General features: G+C 38.6%; 1 protein-coding gene across 3 annotated transcripts in view; it reads right to left on the minus strand.

Annotated features, from left to right (window-relative positions):
- The window catches only part of calcr (calcitonin receptor), a 65,834-nt gene that overhangs the window by 20,007 nt on the left and 25,743 nt on the right, over nucleotides 1-20,084 (minus strand). For 2 of the 3 annotated variants that reach the window (XM_076879171.1, XM_004547926.6), the window contains 15 exons: nucleotides 17,016-17,083; nucleotides 12,383-12,533; nucleotides 11,863-11,970; nucleotides 9,986-10,071; nucleotides 9,745-9,886; nucleotides 9,537-9,647; nucleotides 9,229-9,341; nucleotides 9,034-9,106; nucleotides 7,745-7,855; nucleotides 7,477-7,589; nucleotides 7,194-7,359; nucleotides 6,994-7,104; nucleotides 6,796-6,908; nucleotides 4,539-4,630; nucleotides 1,349-1,475 (listed from right to left, as the gene is read on the minus strand). In XM_076879171.1, coding sequence (XP_076735286.1) covers nucleotides 1,349-1,475; nucleotides 4,539-4,630; nucleotides 6,796-6,908; nucleotides 6,994-7,104; nucleotides 7,194-7,359; nucleotides 7,477-7,589; nucleotides 7,745-7,855; nucleotides 9,034-9,106; nucleotides 9,229-9,341; nucleotides 9,537-9,647; nucleotides 9,745-9,886; nucleotides 9,986-10,071; nucleotides 11,863-11,970; nucleotides 12,383-12,533; nucleotides 17,016-17,060 — 1,662 coding nt within the window. In that variant the 5' untranslated portion in view covers nucleotides 17,061-17,083. The remainder of the gene's footprint in view (nucleotides 1-1,348; nucleotides 1,476-4,538; nucleotides 4,631-6,795; nucleotides 6,909-6,993; nucleotides 7,105-7,193; nucleotides 7,360-7,476; nucleotides 7,590-7,744; nucleotides 7,856-9,033; nucleotides 9,107-9,228; nucleotides 9,342-9,536; nucleotides 9,648-9,744; nucleotides 9,887-9,985; nucleotides 10,072-11,862; nucleotides 11,971-12,382; nucleotides 12,534-17,015; nucleotides 17,084-20,084) is intronic. The other variant, XM_004547927.3, reaches the window with a different exon arrangement.

Genomic DNA, 20,084 nt, shown 5'->3' on the forward strand with positions numbered 1-20,084 from the left:
TTTCCTTTTCCTAACAAGCACTAGTGTCTTATAGTTCAGGTTTGTCAGTGGGTCAGTCAGCCATGTGATCTTGGTTATATGGACAATGAAATACATGGAAAACAAAAATCTAATAATGCTATATAAAGTATTCAAAAGTATTTTTCGATTATAGCTAAAGACTTATTATTATTATCTTAACACGCTAAACTAAAGACAAGGCAGTCAATGTTAAATCTAGCAGGAGGGGCCTAGCACTGGAACTGAGGATTTGAGTGTGCTACCGTTAGCATTTAGCAAATGTCACGTAGCTGCTTCTAGGACCTCCAGATGTCCTAATTCACAAGAATCAGTTTATTTAAAAGTACTTAGCACTTACTGAACTGAAGCGTGTCCAAAAAATATTGAATGAGCTGCTGGTTACAGGAACTGAAATTGTTTTCCTTGAGTTAGAGCCATTCACTATGACTCAGGGTTGATGTTCACTGTGCAGTGCATTCATACTGTACATAAATGATTTTCCATCATGGTCCTTACGTCATAGATTCGTTAATAGAATTATATCTTTAAGCATGTTGGCATTATGTAGTTTTGAAATTGGGGTGGATCTGAGTCTGCACTGGTAGAGCACACAGTAGCAGCCTGTAAACCAAGGTAGGCACACCATAAAGCTTAACCTGCTTTATCATTCTTTTTTACTCTAATGGGAGCACGATTTACAGAGGGAACACCATGCTGATTTAAATAAGTATTGAGAATAGTGATCATGACCATGAACTCATCAGGGAAACTTTTCATTGCAGTCATAAGTCAAGTGAGCAACAGGGGCGTTTCCAATAAACTTCTGCACAGTCTGCAACCAGAGGAGTCCCTGCATTAAGACATAAGACAGGCTTTTCCTTCCCTTTTCAGACTGAAAGAGTAAATGATTCACTTTACAGGTAGAGTTCAGGTAATAAATGTGTCACTGTTACAGGATGTTGGTCATCAAAGTTGAAGCCTGGGAAATCATGACCCTCTCATGCAAACCACTCTAATAGTCACTCTTTTATGATTTTGTGTGTTGGGGAAATCTTCTGAAATAAATGTTGAAGGTGTTCAGGTGACTTTGTGCTGTAAGTATAGCTATCTGAGGAATAAGGTCCTGTCGTACAGGTTTAAAGACCAGTTGGCAACCTGGGGCAACCTCCGGTCATTAGGGAAAAGGTGAATTATAAAACCAGTTGGTTACTGGCCATTGCCTGATGAACTCAGTCACAAAGAAGGTGCTGCACCAAAAACCTTGTCATTTCTTTGGTCACTAGCAGGTGACAGCTACCAGTAGTTTACATGGAAGTCGCGGTAAATACGTAAGAGAGGATCTACTCACCGGATTTCTGGCCACCACTTCAGGATTGTTGACAACGGCAATGAGGTGGATGAGGGTAAGGGCAGAATTGAGCACGAAGGAGCAGAAGAGGTTCTTGTGGAGGGTGATCCTTTGGCAGCTCAGACTCCTGCGTGCAAGGATTAATTAAAATGCTGATAATACTGTTCACAAATGTGGAATAAAACCTTTTCAGTCACACACAACATCAAAGAACACAAAAACTTGGTGCAACCGATGACACGCACAGGAAAGAGAAGTGACTAGCAGGCTGATAGTTTAATGAGATGTGAAGTGTCACATAATTGTTATCTTTCATCTCAAACGGATTTTTTTTGCAGCTGTCAAAGAAAAAAAAGTGTGGATCAATGAGCTGGATTGTCTCTAAATGGCCTGAACAAGCTAGAAGTGCTGTTAAATAATGCATAATGGATCCCAAGGGTGCATTCGCATTAGCTTGACTGGCCACTCAGGATTAATAGCGTAATAAAATGCATTACGGGCAAAGTGAAAACAACTATTAGAATCAAAGTCACTCATATCAGTATTATTATTATTGCTTTTGATGGGTTTTTTTTCTTGACAGCAATCAAACAGACTGCATTTCAGAGCTGAATGGAGTCCTGTAGCAAATTGCTTTTTTACAGAACATACCCTCCATTAAATACCCATTTTACAGTTAAATAAGTTGTATCCATATACCTCTCATGGCCAATTTTATCTTTGATTATTCATAAATCCCCCTGAGACCAATGAAAGCACTAAATGTCCTGAAAAATAGCATAGGGCAGCACATTTTCACAGCGGCCATGTACAAATATTCAGGCATTTTTCTTTCTCCAGTTCCTGACAAAAAAGGAAATGTAGGAATTGTTCATTATTTATGTAAGTTTTATTTATACAGTACAGCCCATTTCATTACACGTAAACCCAATTTTCTTCCCATAAATTTTTTTTTTAAAACTATGTAGTTTATATAGGGAGGACTTATCAAAAATGGGGCCATGGCAGCATCGTTCAACTGTCACAGGTCCCAATGTATCTGTCAGAATTTCCACCAGCCTCCATTTTTCCACAGAAAACTGGAGTATTTTTATCTGGGAATCCTGACAGCGTTGATGTAGAGTTGTAAATAACAGAGTAGCGACTATACAGCATCACATACCACTGTGAGCTTCACATCTGGATCTTATAATACAAAATCCAGTAATTTAAATGTTTTGGCAGTGAATATATTAAGTAATGGCTGCAAAGAGAGGAAAAAAAAAGATAAGACGGTTTCAGCCAAACACCTTGTTATTTTATTGAAATCTTAATTTGTTAGGACTTTAATCTCGATGAACCTTGACTGGCCACTGAATTGCTCTGCAGCTGAAGAGTTTGACTCTCGGTGGGTCAGCGGGTTTTGTGATTATGCACCTGCCCCAAACTCGGCCTCTAGATTTATGAGTGCGTATAAAACTTTGCTGCACAATAACGGTCTCTTACAAGAACTGTTCTGGATAACAGCTGTGTTTAGGAGGTCAGCAGACTTCAGCACATCAAAATTTATAACTGCAACAATCGCCAACCACAGGGCCAACAAGCCAGTGTTTCTAAATATTGTTTCAGAATGTAAAAAGCGTCTTTTTTTATTTGTCGCTGCTTCAGTTAAATGGAAAGCCTCAGTTCTTTTGAAATAACACTGATAAATTCCTCACTTCCCAGAGAAACGTAAAGTTTCACAACTATTTTGTGGCACAATCATTAAAATATTATAGATTATTCACTGAATATTCAATTTCTTTCCCGCTAATCTGGTTTGTTATTCTTAACTCTTATCTAATTGAATTTCAGCTGAAGCACACTGCTTAACTTTGTATTCTCTTCCGCTGGGATTAAGCATCCGTATGGATGAACATCTATAATGAGCAATAAACTCAGGTGCAAAGCACTAACACATTCTGCTCAGAATTTTAACTATGCACAAAAATCTGAAGATGTGTGAGAAAGTAAAGAAATTATTTACATATTCTAGAAGTAACCTTAATGACTCAGACAAACTAAGAAATAGGACAACTTAGTAGACTAGTATTACTTTACCTTACAATATAAATCCACATGAGGCTATAAGAATAAAACTGAATTGAATTGAAATATTGGTTTTCTGGTGATTGCACAGACTTTTTTTTAGGCCAGAAACAAGCTGCAAATAGTTGCACTGACCAACTAGTTGTCTAGAGGCTGAGACTCTCAACCCCTGGGCAACCACCTTGGATCACAATGGGATTGCCAGAGTCATCAGGGTTGCCAGGTCTCCTGGTGGGAGTCTGACTCAGACCAAGTGCAACACTCTCAGATTGGTGAGTTGCTGCAAAAAAAATGCTGATTTAAAAACACAGACAGATTGCCAACATGTCGTAATGAGTCTGAGTCAGTCTGTGCTGAGGAGTGCAACTCATCTGTGACATCTGTGTGTCTTTGCTATCCAGCTGCCAGTTGTTTTTATTCGGGTTATGTTCCTATGTAGATCCTGAGTGACGGCATCATTTTGCTGTTAAATCACCATCCTGTAGCAACTATGTCCCTAATCTGTTTCAGATTTATGAGGTTCTGGGTGGACCCTTAAGTAGCTAATGTAAATTTACAATTTCTGCCAGTTTATCACGGTGAATCACCATATTATCCCAAACAAATTGCATTTAATTGCCAATTTGACGCTACTCAATCACAAACTGATAGCATACTGACTCTGTTTTAATGCCATTTTTTCACCATTTTGATGCAGCAAAGTCCCTTTGAAGATGGCAACTGACTGTGAGTGGTCCTCAAAGACAACAAGTTCATTATAGATAGTTCTAATAATTGTGGTTATGACACATCTCCAGCCACTGTTTTTCCTAGTATGACTATAGTGTAAGAGAAACTGCAGTGTCAGATTGATACTTTGCATTAATTTATGACAGGGAATAATATTTTTATTACAGTCTGTCTCATATTTTGCTGACTCCAAATAAGGCAAAGACAAGAATCGTGCTAATAATGAGTAAGGACAACATCACTGTGCCTGTCAGATCATGTCAGGTAAAGATGATGAGTCATTAAGGATGACAACACCACCTATTAATCATCATTGCGTCATCAAACTACAGTTGCATTCTCACAGTGCTGCAGTCTCACATGTAGGAAAGATTCATCACATTGAATCTTTTACCTGAAGTAGAAGAAGATGGCCAGAGAAATAAGCAGGGAGGCTATGGATAAAGCATGGCCCACGATGGCCATGTAAAACAGGATGTAGGCGGACTGTAAAGCAAAACAAAAAAACACAAAGATAGAGATACTGTGTATTACTAGACAAAAAGAACATGTTTTATTATCGACAAGCTAACTTTCAGGTCTACCACAAAATTCAGCTGAATTAATTTGATGGTTTTTACTTTTAGGACAAAACGCTCAACAAGAAATGTTGTTGCACTTTCACAATCCTGAACCCGATTTCCAATACTGATATTTTCAATGATAACTTTAGTTAGTTTGAGTAAAAAGGCAAACAGGAGAAGGAAAACCATTCTCATTATTTTCCAAACTAATGCTGTTAGCTTTGAAGTTTATTCATGTTTATTCATTATAACTTTCTCACACAGGCTTAGAGATGGGTTAGCAACTGCCTGCCAATCACTTGCCTATAAGTGAATATTCCCCAAATAGCTGGCAATCGGTTTTCGGTGGTTGTTTTCTGTTGCTAAGTGAAAGTAGTCTCAAAGGGATCCCTTGTAATTGCTTTGGTCACTAGAAGACTGCAACAGCTGCCTGTCGTTTGTAGGTAAGACTCTGGGGCAGCAAACTCTTTGCAAGCGATTTCACACCGCAGCCTCCAGTAACCACCTTCCAACTAGTCGGGGAACGCCTAGTGACCAAATTTGAGAGGGCGCAATCTACTTCTCCGAGAAGTCAGAAGTTAATCAAGCATAACGTTCAATATGTTTGTGTTCAGGAATGCAAGTAAATGAAATTTGGCACCTTAATTTAAAAATAATAATGTGCTTTACTATTTAGTCTGCTTTTTTGTAAAACAATAATTATAATTTAGCATTTGCAGCATAATTCCAATTAAGGAGCTTACGTATACTGGTGGATTAGCAATTACCAAAAGCATAAAAATGACTTTCTAATTACTAGTACTCTTAATTTAGGGCAGCTAATACATAGACCTTACATTGGGTCTGATACATTTGTTAAGCGCCGTGTGGGAAGAGGTAACTTTACACCATTCGATTCCATGTGTTCCCAGTGAGGATTATAATTTGTCAAACAATAAAACATAATGGAGCACAGCTGTGCAGCCCAATCGAACAACAATAAATTTGAACATTTTAACCCCCCTGTGATCAAACACACATGTAACAGAGATAAACAAAACCTGACTTTTCTACTTTTCCCACAAATATGAATCTTTAAAAAAAAAATTCAAGTAAGAAATTAACTGGAGCTGACAGAGGAATGTTTGAATCAAGATAAAATATTATTTGAATGACCGAAGCAGGTAGAGGTATCAATCAGTCAGTTATGATTAGTGCTGCAAACATTTTCTATCTCTGGCACAATTTAATCCCCAGGTCTAACTCTAACACCTTCTGTTCACTGTATAGCCAAAATATCCATTAGTAAACAAAACAAATTGCAATGACAACAAAATTGAAACGGCTTTTGGGAGATTATGAATGGTCAAGGTCAACAAATCCAGAAAGATTCCAGATCCAAATTTAAAGCCAGCTGCTGAACATTTTTGCACAAACACAAATGGTTTGGCATAAGAGTTGATAATAACATGCTTGCCCATAAAAGAGGCACAGTCACTACTAATTAAAACATTTCCAAAATGTTTTACTAAAGTTCAAACAGTCCATCTGGGTGTTTGTATTCCCAGTGAGAGTTCTGTGATGCTCTGGTCTGGTTTTCATGTGGAAAATGTTGTTAAAGGCTTCATTTTGTAGCCGTGGGCTGTTGGTGATGAGAAGGTTGTTAATATGTGAAGATGTCGTCGTAACACTATTACTAAGGAGACTTCCTATGACTGTATAGCCTGTGGCACAGGCTATTGGGAAGCATTTATTGGAAGCAAGCTTCCAATAAATGCAAACTCTATTTGTTCAGTCAAACAAAACCTACTTTGTCTGGACTTGGCCCCATGAGATAAGACCATTACATGTACAAATTCTAACTGTAAGCAGGTAATAATGTAATTTTAAGCCTTCCTGCCTGTCATGTAAACAAATGCATCAAACTCATGCGTCTGAAATGTCAGCTATGCTATTTTAGATCAGTATCACACCAGTATGGGAGAGTTATGAATCTTGGTAGTGCAGAGCCCCTGGCACAAAGGAAACTATTATGCTGACCCATCACACTGTGGCCACAATGCAGCAGATTAATGATAGCAGAATAGTTTTAAATTTGAAATAAATTACCTTCAGCTTGGCATTGGTGTTTTCATTGCAGAGTGTGTAGTTAGACCAAGTTCTGTTGGTGTCCGGGTGACGAAACCACTGCCCGTCCTCTCCACAATACTTTGTTGCTTTTTCTGAACATATCGGTCATGAACTAAGTTAATCGCTTCAAATCAAAAGAACTTGAAAGGAGCTCAATGCTTCAGTCTCGCTGCTTACCCGTAGGGTCGAAGTCATGAAAATAATTAGGGCAGTTTTGGAAAGTGTAAGTTCCCGCTGGAGTGTCGTCCCAGCACAGCCAGCCATCCCAGTTCCGACTGCAGTACAAACCTATAACATCGACGCAGTGTGATGACACTTAAACATTAAGAGGGGAGTAGAGAACCCCAGATTTTCATTTCATTTGATATTCTTGTTACCTGATTTGTTATAAGGCGGATCTCGATTCATTTTCTCGAAGCATTTGTACTGGTTGTCGAGGATTTTTTTCCTCACTATTTCCTGCTGCTCCCGATTAGCCGTGGGACTGACCGTGGCCTCGTCGGCACCGTTGACCTCAGTGTCCCTGGAAAACTGGGCGGCTGCCTTGATTTTAGTGAAGTTTAATATCACACATACACACACAGAGTCATGCTCAGTTAAACTAAACAATGACCAAGGAGAAAAACGGTATGGAATAATTGCACTTTATTGTTACATTACCTTTAACTTGTCTTTAGTGTTGATGGCACAGAGTGTATAGTTGGTCCATGTCTTGTTGCTCTCTGGGTGGCGAAACCACTGCCCATCCTCTCTGCAGTACCTGGATGCCCTTTCTAAAAAGAATGCTTATGTATAAATATATCGCTGTACACAATTTAACACTCATTGAGTTCTTTCTTTAAAAATATAATTCATAGAAGACGAAAAAAGGTTAGCAGGAAAGCAGCAAATCTTTAAACAAGCAACCGTGTTGAATTTTACCACCTACCAGTGGGGTCAAGGTCAGAAAAATAATCAGGGCAGCTCTGAGAGACAGTGGTTCCTGCCGGAGTGTCGTCCCAGCACAACCAGCCATCCCAGTCACGGTTGCAGTACGGTCCTGTAGGACCCACAAAACATGATAGCAAATGTGTATAGGTCTCAAATTCACATGGATAAACGTGAAACTTATAATTACAGGGAAATCTCACTGGCTAAAAACAAGACACAGTAATATTTACTTGGACTATCTTTAGGTTTGATGCAGTCACTTTGGCATTGTTTTGTGCAACGTCACATTTATTTCCATCTTGAGTTGCATTGTGTTTTAGACAAGATCTTGTACTGACAAAGGGAGCGTTAGCCTGCTGGGTACAGTCTTCTCCACTGCATCCCAAAGATTCTCAGTGGTTTTAATGTCTTGTGGTCCATGAACCACTGTTTCACAGTTTGAGCCTGTTGAATGATGACGTTGCCATCTGGTGAATATTCAGGTGGTCATTTGAGCTCTGTACAACTGAAGCAACCGGAGATCACAACACCTCCCCCACTGGGTTCTACGGTAGGCATTAGGCACGAGCACCTCATCCACCTTTCTTTTTTTACCTTTCTTGTCCATCAGTTTTGAACAGGGTTAATCTGGACTCATCAGACCACAAGACTTTTCTGTTGCTCCAAAGTCCGATCTTTATGCTACCTGGGAAAATGAGGATTTTTTGCGATTCGCTTCACTGATAAGTATTTTTTCTTAAAGCTGCACAACTGTTCTCTTTTGTTGGGAATGCTCTTACTTTCACCAGTAAACATAGCTGTGAGTTGTGCTGGTGGATTATTTAAAATTTTTTTTAATGATTTGATGTCACCAAACATTTACATAACCTCTGATCACTTCACCATATTCAGAATTTTTTCCCCGATTACATTTCTTCCTCGTAGCAGTCCTCCCAGGTTTAAATAATGCATCGGGAAGTTCCTAATCCAGCTTTAGTAATTTCCGCAATATCCTCATTGGGTTTTTTTTGCTTAATGCAGGTGGATAATTCGACTTCTGAAACAGAGTAACATCTTATTCACAACCATGGGATGCATCACCAGACATGGCTGTTTACGAACTTGGAAGCTACTCACTGCATCCCTTGAGGTTAAATAACTTTCTGTAAACCAAAACATTAATCATCATCATCAGAAATTATCCAATGGAAGGTTCTTATCCAATTATTTTGTGAAGTCCAGGCACTGAATTTCTTTGGCCAGGTAGTGTAAAAGCTCAGCACTGTGTAGAAGAAAGAATCAGTTTACCTGTTTTTGTAGACGGTGGCTCTTGTTTTATTTTGAGGAGACATCTATATTCACTCTCAAGCAACTTCAGTTTCTATGCGGAAAGAATGAAAATTTCAGCTTTAAACAGTACTGAACAGACAAACTGAGGACCATGTGCAGGGACCTGTCAAATAAACACACATCAAACAGTTTATTACATTCAGCACATGTTACCCTCTGCCTTTTCTCATGGGTGGTTGCACAGAGCGTATAGTTGGTCCAAGTCCTGTTGCTGTCTGGATGTTGAAACCACTTCCCATCTGCTCCACAGTACTTAGTTGCCTTTTCTGTAAAGAATAATTCCATCACTAAATACAGGCGCTTTTTACTATCCATCCATTCATTCATTTTCTTCTGCTCATGGATTCAAACCGAGGACCTTACTGTGTGGAAACAGTGTAACGCTTCCTCTTCTTACTTAGATGTTTAGATATTGTAACAGTTTATCAGATGAGCAAATCCTCTTGAATGTCTTTGCTCACCTGTGGGGTCGAAGTCACCGAAATAATCAGGGCAGTTTCGGGAGGCGTACGTGTCCGCTGGAGTGTCATCCCAACACAACCACCCATCCCAGGTACGACTACAATACCGCCCTACACCAGGAAAAAAAAGCAAAGAAATGTTTACAGGCCTATTATTCATAAATTTGCAAGCCTGTAATGCAGATGCTGATGAATGTGATATATTGACCTGGTTTTCTATAAGGTGGATCATTCTTCATTTTCTCTTGGCATTTCTTTTCATTGTCAAGGATAATTTTCTCTGTGCTAACCCCTGGAGCCTCCGTGGTTGGCTCTGCTGCTGCATCCCTTTGAAAATCAGGGATTTCCTTCTGGGAAAGAAAAATATTAGTCTGCTGCATATAGAAACTGATGCAAGCTTTGTCTTGTTCAATCACTTTCAGAGAAAAAACAAAACAATGATCAATTACCTCTAATTTGTCCTTTAAAGTTTGTTGACAGGTAGAGCCAGTCTGGATCCAGTTACCTGATTCATCACAATATTTGGTCATTTTTTCTGTGGAAAAAAAGGGAAAAAGCCTCACTGGCAGTGCTACAACAACATTGTCCATCAATAATTTTCCTAAAAGCCTCATATACTATATTAAACGGCTTACAGGCACAGTCTACTGCTCCTGTTTGTTTAGCAGAGAGTTCAGTAGAGATTCTTTGTATGCTTTGGCTACGTCTTTCAGTGTTTTTGAACAGTAAAACATTGGCATAGCCCAAACACATAAATCTAAACCCGAACCTTGGCATTATGAAACAAATGCATTTAACTTAGCTCGAAAAATATCATCAGAAGTTAGTCACATAGAAATGTCCACATTTGGAATAATTGTACGGTCATTTCATATACGTCAGGTTTTAAACCACATGTAGTGGAGATCCATGACTGGACCTATCAGTGAGATCACTTTGTTCTTGACATCAACAACTGCAGTCCGACTGCCTAGTCCTCTCTGGCAGCTCATTAACTGTTCAGCAACCACTTCCAACTGTACGTCTTCCCAAAGACCTCGTATCAGCAGCGTCAGCTTTCAAGGAGTCATGTGGGTACCCAGGCATTTTGGGAAGATCCTTCATGAGCCGTCTCTTACAAAAATGGCTTCTCTGTTCCCACATTCATGTTCTCGCTCCCTATCCATCTGTCAGGAATCGAGCGTCCCTATATATTTTTATAATTCCTCCCTTTCTTTTCTTTTCTTTTGCTTGTCTTTTTTTACCCTTACATATTCCTCATTCATCTCTCTGTCCTCTCCTTCACCTCTGCTCTCTTCGTCATATTGCATCTCCTAAATCAGACATGACTTGAGTCTGGAGTTCTTCAACTAGACATTATTGAACCTTGTACTACTCACAATGTAAAAACTGCACATTCTTTGGAAACGCTTAATGCTGCAATCCCAACATCAATTGTACTTATATAATCACAGTCAAATTCAATATGAATAAATCTGTTTTTCTATCCTGCCTGACTCAAAGAGTACAGTAGGATCGTGTTTTACCTTGTTTACAGTGTATTAATCTTTTCTCTAGCATGTCATACAGAAGCAAATATGATTGGGCTTTTTCATGAATCTGCAACCAAGTAGTTATGCAAGGTTATGCTTAATCTCTACAGACTATTATCTTTATATAAGTGCACATAATCTGTAGGCAAGCAACAACATTTTTGCTATTGGAATCTTTCTGGTTTTAAATTTGTAGTGTCCAGAAGATTGGCCAATCAAATTTGAGCATTCAAGCAAATAGTTAGTACTAAGTTAAAATGTATCAACATTAATAAACAATGAATGGGATTGAATTATTGGCTTGGATATCTGCAGGTTACACCGAAACCAGTTGCACAGTTGTGCTTGAATGAAGATGGTTACCGTCTTAAGATCGTATTACTAAGCTGAGGCTGTGTGATAAACAAAAGCATTAACCTTTGACCTGACGAGGGGATTTACGTAATACATAATAGATAATCTGCCTCAGCTAAGTTTCACATCAATCACTCTATTGCTTTATGAATAAAACTGATGATACTTAATGGCTGATGCATGGTTTCCATGCATCAGCCATTAAGTTTAAGACATATGTCTAAAAATAATTCTGTTATGCATAAAATTCATAAAACCATACACTAAAACTAAGCAGAACTCCGCAGCTGTGAAATTTTAAGTCCTTACAGAACAAAGTTAAGCAAGCTATCTGGCCTCTGTGAGACACGATTAGCCATTTTCCCGATGTTACCCAGCAGGTCTCACTTCAGACTGCCTGTTGCTGTAAATCTAGTGAGAGATGCGAAAAACGTTCTTACCAGTCGGGTAGAGTTGAGGATGATGCGGACAATTTTGTGTTACTGATGTCCCGGCTGGTGTCTCATCCCAGCACAACAAACCATCCCACATGTAATCACAGCGCACCCCTCGAAGAAGGAAAAAAAGAAAAAAAAAAAAAGGGGGGGGTGTAATTACTATCATAAACACTTATTTTTCTTACATAAGTATACTATTAAAGAAAAAACTTAAAAAGGGAAAATGTCCTTGTCTTTTCTACATTACGTTACAATTTAAAAAATTTTTTGTATTATTCATTTATTTAGTCAGAGTAATATAATGTAAAATAATGTCTCTACAGATGTGATTACGTCTTGCGGCCTAAACTTTAAAAGCCCTATTGGGCCAGTTAGCTTGCAGCAGTACCACTATCATCTTTAACAAGAACACAAACATTGTTCTGGTCCCATTCAATAGTTTTACATCACTCCACCTGCAAAGCCCTCCCAGAGTTAATGGATTTGGTCTCAAGAAGCCTGAAATTAATTTGGGACCTCTCACCAGTTCTGCTTTCTTGGCGGCCTTTGCGGGACAGCTCGAGACATTTGTATTGACCCTGGCTCAGCGCCTGCACACTTTGTCCCTCTACAATGCTCTGCTGAGGACTGAGCGATGGGTCTGAGATTGAGTCAGTGCCTTCCGCTGTCCTGCACTGTGGAGACAACATGAATTAGAGTTGAGAGGAGGACATGCCCTACACTAAGTGCAATACGTGCCGTGGCCAGGGAAGCATCATTGTGTTGTTTGCGGTTTCTGCTCTGATCTACATTTCTTTGATCGTCCAAAAAAAAGGTAAATATCATCTTGAATGGTGATGTAGGTTTCAATTATAATATCTCAGAGTTTTATTATGCTTGGATAAAGATGTGCATTTGGATAAAGGATAGAAAAAAATGAAAAAAGTCAGCATGGAAAGTTTTTGAAGCATCTTCAAAGCTTTTCTGATGAGGATTTCACTCTGCTTTGAAATTCTACTCACGCTCCATTTGTGTAACTCATTAAAATGTTTGCAAGCTCACAAAGGACGTTAAGCAGCTGACTTTCTCCCAATGAATCTTTTCTCTGCTCTATTGTTTGTGTTTGGAGGTAACATTAAAATGGAGAGCCCGCTGTGTGAAATGCTGATTCTGATAATGCTGTTCACTGAAGGATAAAGAGCCCATCTTGCTGTGACTTATCTTCCTTCTTTTTTTGGCTGAAAATTAAGCCTCTCGAAGGCTCGTGCACTTGCATTTTCCAAATTCTTTGTGGAAATTTAGTACTTTGCTTGGGAGATTGTGTCTACATATCACAAATGAGATGCAAACCCACAATCCCCTGGTTGTCTGTGGAGGAAATACAAATTGTGACTAGATCAAAGTGTCGTCCTTACCTGTACGATAAAAAGTTTGTAAAAAAAAAGAAAAATACAAAGCAGGTTTTTAAAAAGTGGCTTTTGTTTGAGAGCTGATGTCCCATGTAGCAGTTTAGCAGCCGTACATATGATGTCACTCCAAGCATTGAAGTAAATGACGTCATACATACGACCACCAGGCCACCACCAGTATCAACAGCTGAGCTGAATGAGAAAAAATAAAACAACTTCGCATGTCATGGTCTAACAGCTTCATCACCTACACAAGTCTTTTGTATTCAACATGACAAAACCACACAACACAGAAACACGTGGCAGACCTGCACAGGTACATCAGGCATACATATTTAGCTGGAAGACCTCGTCCTCAACTCAAGCAGAAACGCAGGCTAGGAAAGTAAACTTCCATCTCCCTGCGACATTGAAGAATACCAAATGATTTTCCATGAAGCCCGTTGACTCAAAAAAATCTGTAAAAAGTTCAAAATTTTTCACCCAGTTGGTGTTGAAGATCATTTTATTAAGACCTTAATTATTCAACTAACCATAATTTGTACAAGCTCCACTTCAAAGTTTGACTTTTGATTGTAATACCTTAATAGGGCACATCATTACATGATAGAACACCATGCCAAAACATGTCATCCCTATATGACATACGGTTTGTGTTACGCTCTGTGACCGATGATTACAACAGCCCCATTAAGCTAATTGATGACATTCCTCAAAAGCTGGGGCTGGGGAAATGTCATAGATCTCCAAGGTGCATTAAATATCTGATCCTGGTGTTCAGAAGAGCCCAAGATCAAGATTTGAGGTCAAGATCTCCATTAAGAGCTTTCTGCTGTAGGCTGTTGTTTATATGGCACTGCTATTGGACATTCATATAATGTCCAGAGATTGGTTATTAATACGAGATTATTGCATTAGGTTTTATTTCCTTTATTGCCTCTATTAACCTCTAACAGGAAGTTTACCTCCTGGTGTTTTATGCATAGTGAATCTTTAATCCATTTTTCTTTGATAAAGATCACAATTTCTACTCTCCACTGCCTTTCATTATTTTTTGCTATACGTGTATAGCCTTTATTTTGAGGCCATGTACATAGCGGCACAAAAGTGGTACAAAAATAAAACCAAAACTAAAAAAGTGACTTCTTTCTGTGGCTGATGAAAGGACGTGCTGTTATCAAAATGACAAATAACTTTATTAACATAGCACTTTTCAAAATTGCCATTACAAAGTGTGTTACAAGAGCAACAGAATAAATCCAGAGTAACAAACGTAAGAAATAAAAAGACAATTTAAAGCTAATTAAAGCTCAAATAAAATCGGGCAGAGCCTCGTCATTAAAAGTAACCTTGTGACTGACTTCCCCAATCCTGTTCCAGAATGCAATCGTGCGGTTAAGTGCTTTAGACAATGAGACCGTTTTTGTTATTTTGACTCTGAGCACCAACACAATGGATTTTAAATCAAACAAACAAGATGTGATTGAAGTGCAGACTTTTAAATCAAGGTTTTACAAAAGTATTGTATTAACTGTTTAAAAATCACAGACATGTCTATACATCGCCCCCAGGCTTCAGAGGCTCAGAGTAATTGGACAGTTGACTGGCAAGCAGTTCCATCTTCCCTCATTATTTTTTTTTATCACAAATTAAGGAGATAAAACATCTGGAATTAATTCAAAGCGTTGAACTTTAATTTGGTAGCTGTTCACTTTAGCTCTCCAAAGAGGAAAAAAGAGATGTCGATATAAAGACAAAGATCATCATTAGGATTGAAAAACCAAAATAAACTTCACAGAGAGAGAAAAAAAACTTTAGAAGTGACCAAATCAGCAATCTGGTGATTCTTAAACAGAAGGAGCGCAGAGGCCAGCTCAGCAACACCAAGCGGCCTGAAAGACCACAATGATGTGGATGATCACAAAATAATTTCCATGGTTAACAACAGCATCCAATACAACAAGGTGAAAAACACTGGTTAACGCTCAAGAAAAAGAAGTCCCAACTCTGCTAGAAAATACCTTAAAGACCCCATTGAGCAGATGGACGGATGAAAACAAAGATATTGAGGAGAAAAACAGCTTGAGTGTATTGCATCATCTGTCAAACACAGTGGAGGAAATGTTATTGCATGGGCATGAATGGCTGCCAGTGGAGCTGGGTCACTGGTGTTTACTGATGGCGTGACTGCTGATGGAAGCAGCAGGATGAATTGTGAAGTGGACAGGGCTATATTCTCTACTCAGATTTAACCAAATGCTGCAAAACCGATCCAACAGTGCATCACAGTGGACGTGGATAATGACCCAAAGCTTACTGCAAAAGCAACCCAAGAATTTCTCAAGGCAAAGAAAAGGAGTATTCTTCAATGGCCAAATCATTCACCTGAATCTCTGCCTCCACTTATGAAAACTGAAAACAGAAAGACCCACAGTATGTCATGGTCCCCCTGTCCTCTCAGGTTCTAAGTTTCTTTCATTCTTTTAATAATTATAACAGCTTAGATTTGTACAGCACCTTTCAAGAAACCCAAGGACGCTTTACAAAAGAGTATAAACAAACGATCTTCTCCATTTGCTCCATCTCTCTTCTCTCTATCGTGTGTGTGGGCTTGAGTATTAACTTTGTTTACTCCTCCCACAAGTAGATCCTCATCTGCTACCAGCAGCAGTATATAACCCTTGTTCTCCTCTCTGTTTCTTGTAGGAATGACTCATTTAGACCTCTTACCTTATTTGCTTGTTAACTTGGTGACCAGTGCGCCATACTTACCTGACCTGTCCTCCTTTTTTTGCAGATTGTGTCCTGGTGTGCCTGCCTGACTTACTCTTTTTCTCACAAAAAATACTTACCTGTGGGTTTGGAGGGAACTTACCTGCACTAGCGTGTGTGGAGAATATGTCGCAGTAAACACAGCTGTGGAAAACAGAATTTTACCTGCAGTTCTACTCGTGAAAGCAACCAAAACCAAGCTCTGCCTGCAAGCTGAGAGAACAGTGAACAAGTGGTAACTGGATTTGAACCTACAAAAAGAGAAAGATTTGAAACCCAGTGTTTCAATATCAACTTTAGTAGTGTTGCGAAACGCTGTAAATACTTACCTGCTGTGAATTCAAGAGTGTTAATCAAAGCCTTTGAACTTTTTCCAGCCTGTTGCACCAACCATGAAAAAGCAAGTGACGGCTACTGCAGTAAAGGCCTGGCAGAGCATCTCAAGGGAGGAATCCTAATTTGTCCAATTATTTTTGAGCCTCTGAAAATGGTGTGCTATGTATGAAGATTTAATGTAACACAAATAATAAATTAAACCTCTTGCACTAAAGCTGAAAGTCACGCTTAAATCACACCTTTTTGATCTTTTGATTGGAAATCCACTAAAATATTCATAAGTTTAAGAAATGACTTGTCCAATGTGTCTTTTTGCATCTGAAGATGTCATTTTACATTAAAACTGTTGTGATCTTCTGCATAAAGGGCAAGGATCAGCTATATTTTGAATAGAATAGAAAATGCACATCTATACGTATATATACTTGGCTCATTTATATTGGGGGATATTTAAACTGGGGTAGTTCTACAGTTAATTTTACAGGGTGAGTGAATTTGCTGGTTAAAGAAAACCACTAGACCACAACATATTATACATCCCTTTAATGAGAATTGAATCTTGTTCAGGAAACATGTACAGCATACAAAATTGGCAAAGTGAGAGATAGGGCCTTCAGAAATATATGCCATTGTACATCCTTGTGTAAAAAGTGAGCTTACCACCAGGAGAAACCAAAGGATCCAAATGGAGCCCATTAACCTCATATCTTCCTCTCACAGGGAGATCTCTAGAGAGAGGGAGGAGAACAACATGTTAAACCTATCAGAAAAATAAATTGTCTACCGTGAAGGTGACTGACTAAACAAACAGTGTGCTGTTTCAAATCAGGATTACAGCTTCTCAGGAGAAAACAGTCACAGCAATCAGTCATCTGAAATGCAAAACACTGCAGCAGCGCTGCAGTTTGTGACATTCCACACTCCTCGCCTTTGTGCGCGTGCCTGGGAGATGGTGAGACGGCGTGTCTGTCAGGATGCGAAACAATGGCATAAAAGGAGTAACTTTACATTGGGAGAGCAAAAAGAATGATGAAAAGCAGAAACACATTCGGACCGAAATAGTTGATGCTCATTAATCATTTTGCGCTGAGCATCTAGCTCCGCAGGACGACAGGAGCTGGGCGGACGGTTCAGTAACCGAGTGCATGTGAGATTAAAATTCTCTTCAGGTCTCTTTTCTCAGGCTAACAGAGTCCCTGTTGAAAACCCATCATTCTGCAGTTTGAACAGTTACAATGACCCACTGGTTGTTCTCCACACCCCACACTGGCCCAGGGGGTACGATACGCATGCATGAGCCAGTCCAATAAATCACCATGAAAGGACAATTTATAGTATTTGTTTGGCTTCAGACGCACACGGATGGTAGGCTACTTAGCTTTAGGATGACAAATATACCTGGATCTGCCAAGAGTGTAAGTCTAGCGATGCTGATGTCTGAACAGGAATCCCTTGAATCTTTTCCAGTTCTTATGTTTCGACGTTTCACTGGTTTCCTTTGATGTGACCTGTTAGTGTTAGACTTCATTTGAACATTTTATTGCTGGCTTTTAAAGCCCTTCATGGTCTGACTCCTGTCTATACCTATGAGATGTTAACTTCATATGATCCGGGCCGCTGCTTGACATCTTCTGACCGGGCCTTTGTTAACGGTTCCAAAGGCTTTCATTAAGACAATGGGTAACCAAACTTTTTCTTTCTGTAAATCTCTTTTTGAATCACACGGTTTATCATTCAGTTTTCTATAGCTGCTCATGGCTTTATCAAATCTTTTTCACTTTTAAGACCCAAAGACTGTATCCTTCTTTTTCTTTTGATTTTTAAGTTATGTTGAATTGTTTTTAACTCTAACTCTAAATAAAAGTATTTTGCAAAATTTTACAGCTTACAGTTTGTGATTGAGAAAACAGGAAATGTTTTCTACCAGTCCCTTTGTGGAAATACATGCTGACATTTACTGACTAGTTATATGTATATATATATATGTATATATATAAAGTAAGTTTTATGCTCATGGCCACAGATTTTTTGATAATGCAAATCGAGTGTAAACCAAAGCTCAGTAAACACAAATGACACAACACAATAAGACTGTCACAGATACACTGATCCATTTGAAATTTGGGGTTTTAAAAATACAAAAATCTAGAGCCCACAGAGGTGATCTTAAATGTACAACTTGGGCTGAAAAACTGCTAAAATCCCACGAATTAGGTTTAACCCTTTAAAGCCGGTTGGAGGTTTTGCGTAACTATTTTTAAATCCCAGTAGCACTGCAACCACGTAAGTTAGCGCAATAATTTTTTTTGCATATGAAACTGGAGGAGTTGTACTTACATCTTATGCCATCAGCTTGTCCTCAGTCACAGTTTCGTTCCACATACAGCTTTGCAAAAATTGCATAGAAGCACTTGCAGCAACAAAAACATAATATTCCAGAAACACGGTTTTACCATCAGGGCCTTATGAGCCTATACTGGTGTTTTTAAAAGTTATGTTTGACTTTATGACATTCTGTGTCATTTCTGGGATGCTTAGGACTCATATTGCACTGCTGTTATATATAGTTTAGCTTATTTTGATGCATATGCTGTTTTTTTTGGCAAATTTGCAATATAATATTTATTTTCGTTTTTCCTGCAGTATATGAAAATTGGTGTATTTCAAAAATAAAACTATGTTTTGTTTTTTTTTCTCTCTCTCCCCCCCCCTTCTCACCGTCTCTTCTCCCCTTTGGTTTTCTTTCTTTCTCTCCCCCTCTTTCTCTCATTCATTCCCCCTGTCCTATTTATTAAAAAAAAAAAAAAAAAAATGACAAAGGATGAACTGAAGCTCTGCCATCACGTAATGTCGCATACTGCTGTTTCTGATGTCATTTAAAAAAAAAAAAAAAAAAAAAAAAAAAAAAAAACTATGAAGACACTCAGAATAAATTTCCTGTGGTTGTAAACTATTTTGTGCAACTTTTTTGTATTTACAGTTTTGAGAGATAAGCCTCTTAAATTTCTCTAACTAGAAATATATGTTATAAAAAACAAAAGATTTTCAATTTTTTTGTAGTTTATTGCACTTTTTTACAATTTATGTAATTACTATGCACTTAATGCATACATATTATTAAAATATGGGCTATAATGGTTGTATTGATGTATATCAGCTTGAAATGCTCCCAAAAATGGCACTACAGCATGTAAAAATATAATATAAGCTCTGGCGGATTTGGGTTCTATGGTAGGTCTTAAAGGGTTAAATAACAATTATAAATAATAATAATAATGAGTTAGAGAATGACTGTAATTAGCCCACTCCTAATCACCAAACATTTTCAGTCCAAGCCTAAATGCTGCTCTATATTTTCCCAAAAATAGACCAGAATTTACTGGACTATTTTTCTGGGTCCACCTCAGTGTCTAAAAGCTGAAGATCATAACGACAAAGCAGTTTTCACCGCTGCTTTGAAAAGAAGCGGGGAAGGAAAACAAAGAAGCGCACAAATATAGCGATCATTAGGAAAGAGATGAGACATGACAGGCGAGGGAGAAGTATGGATCCCAAAATTGCCTCTAGGAGCAGAAGATCCATGAACACTACTATTACTGCAGCACAGAGGTTCCACATCAGTCACTTATCCTGCTAATCACCACTGGGTGATCACGCGCATGTGAATTTATCTAAAAGCGGATTAATTGCATATTCTGTGAGGCAGAGACTTTCCACAATGAGTCAAAT

This window comes from Maylandia zebra, linkage group LG22 (assembly GCF_041146795.1).
Source record: "Maylandia zebra isolate NMK-2024a linkage group LG22, Mzebra_GT3a, whole genome shotgun sequence".
NCBI classification, from domain to species: Eukaryota; Metazoa; Chordata; class Actinopteri; order Cichliformes; family Cichlidae; genus Maylandia; species Maylandia zebra.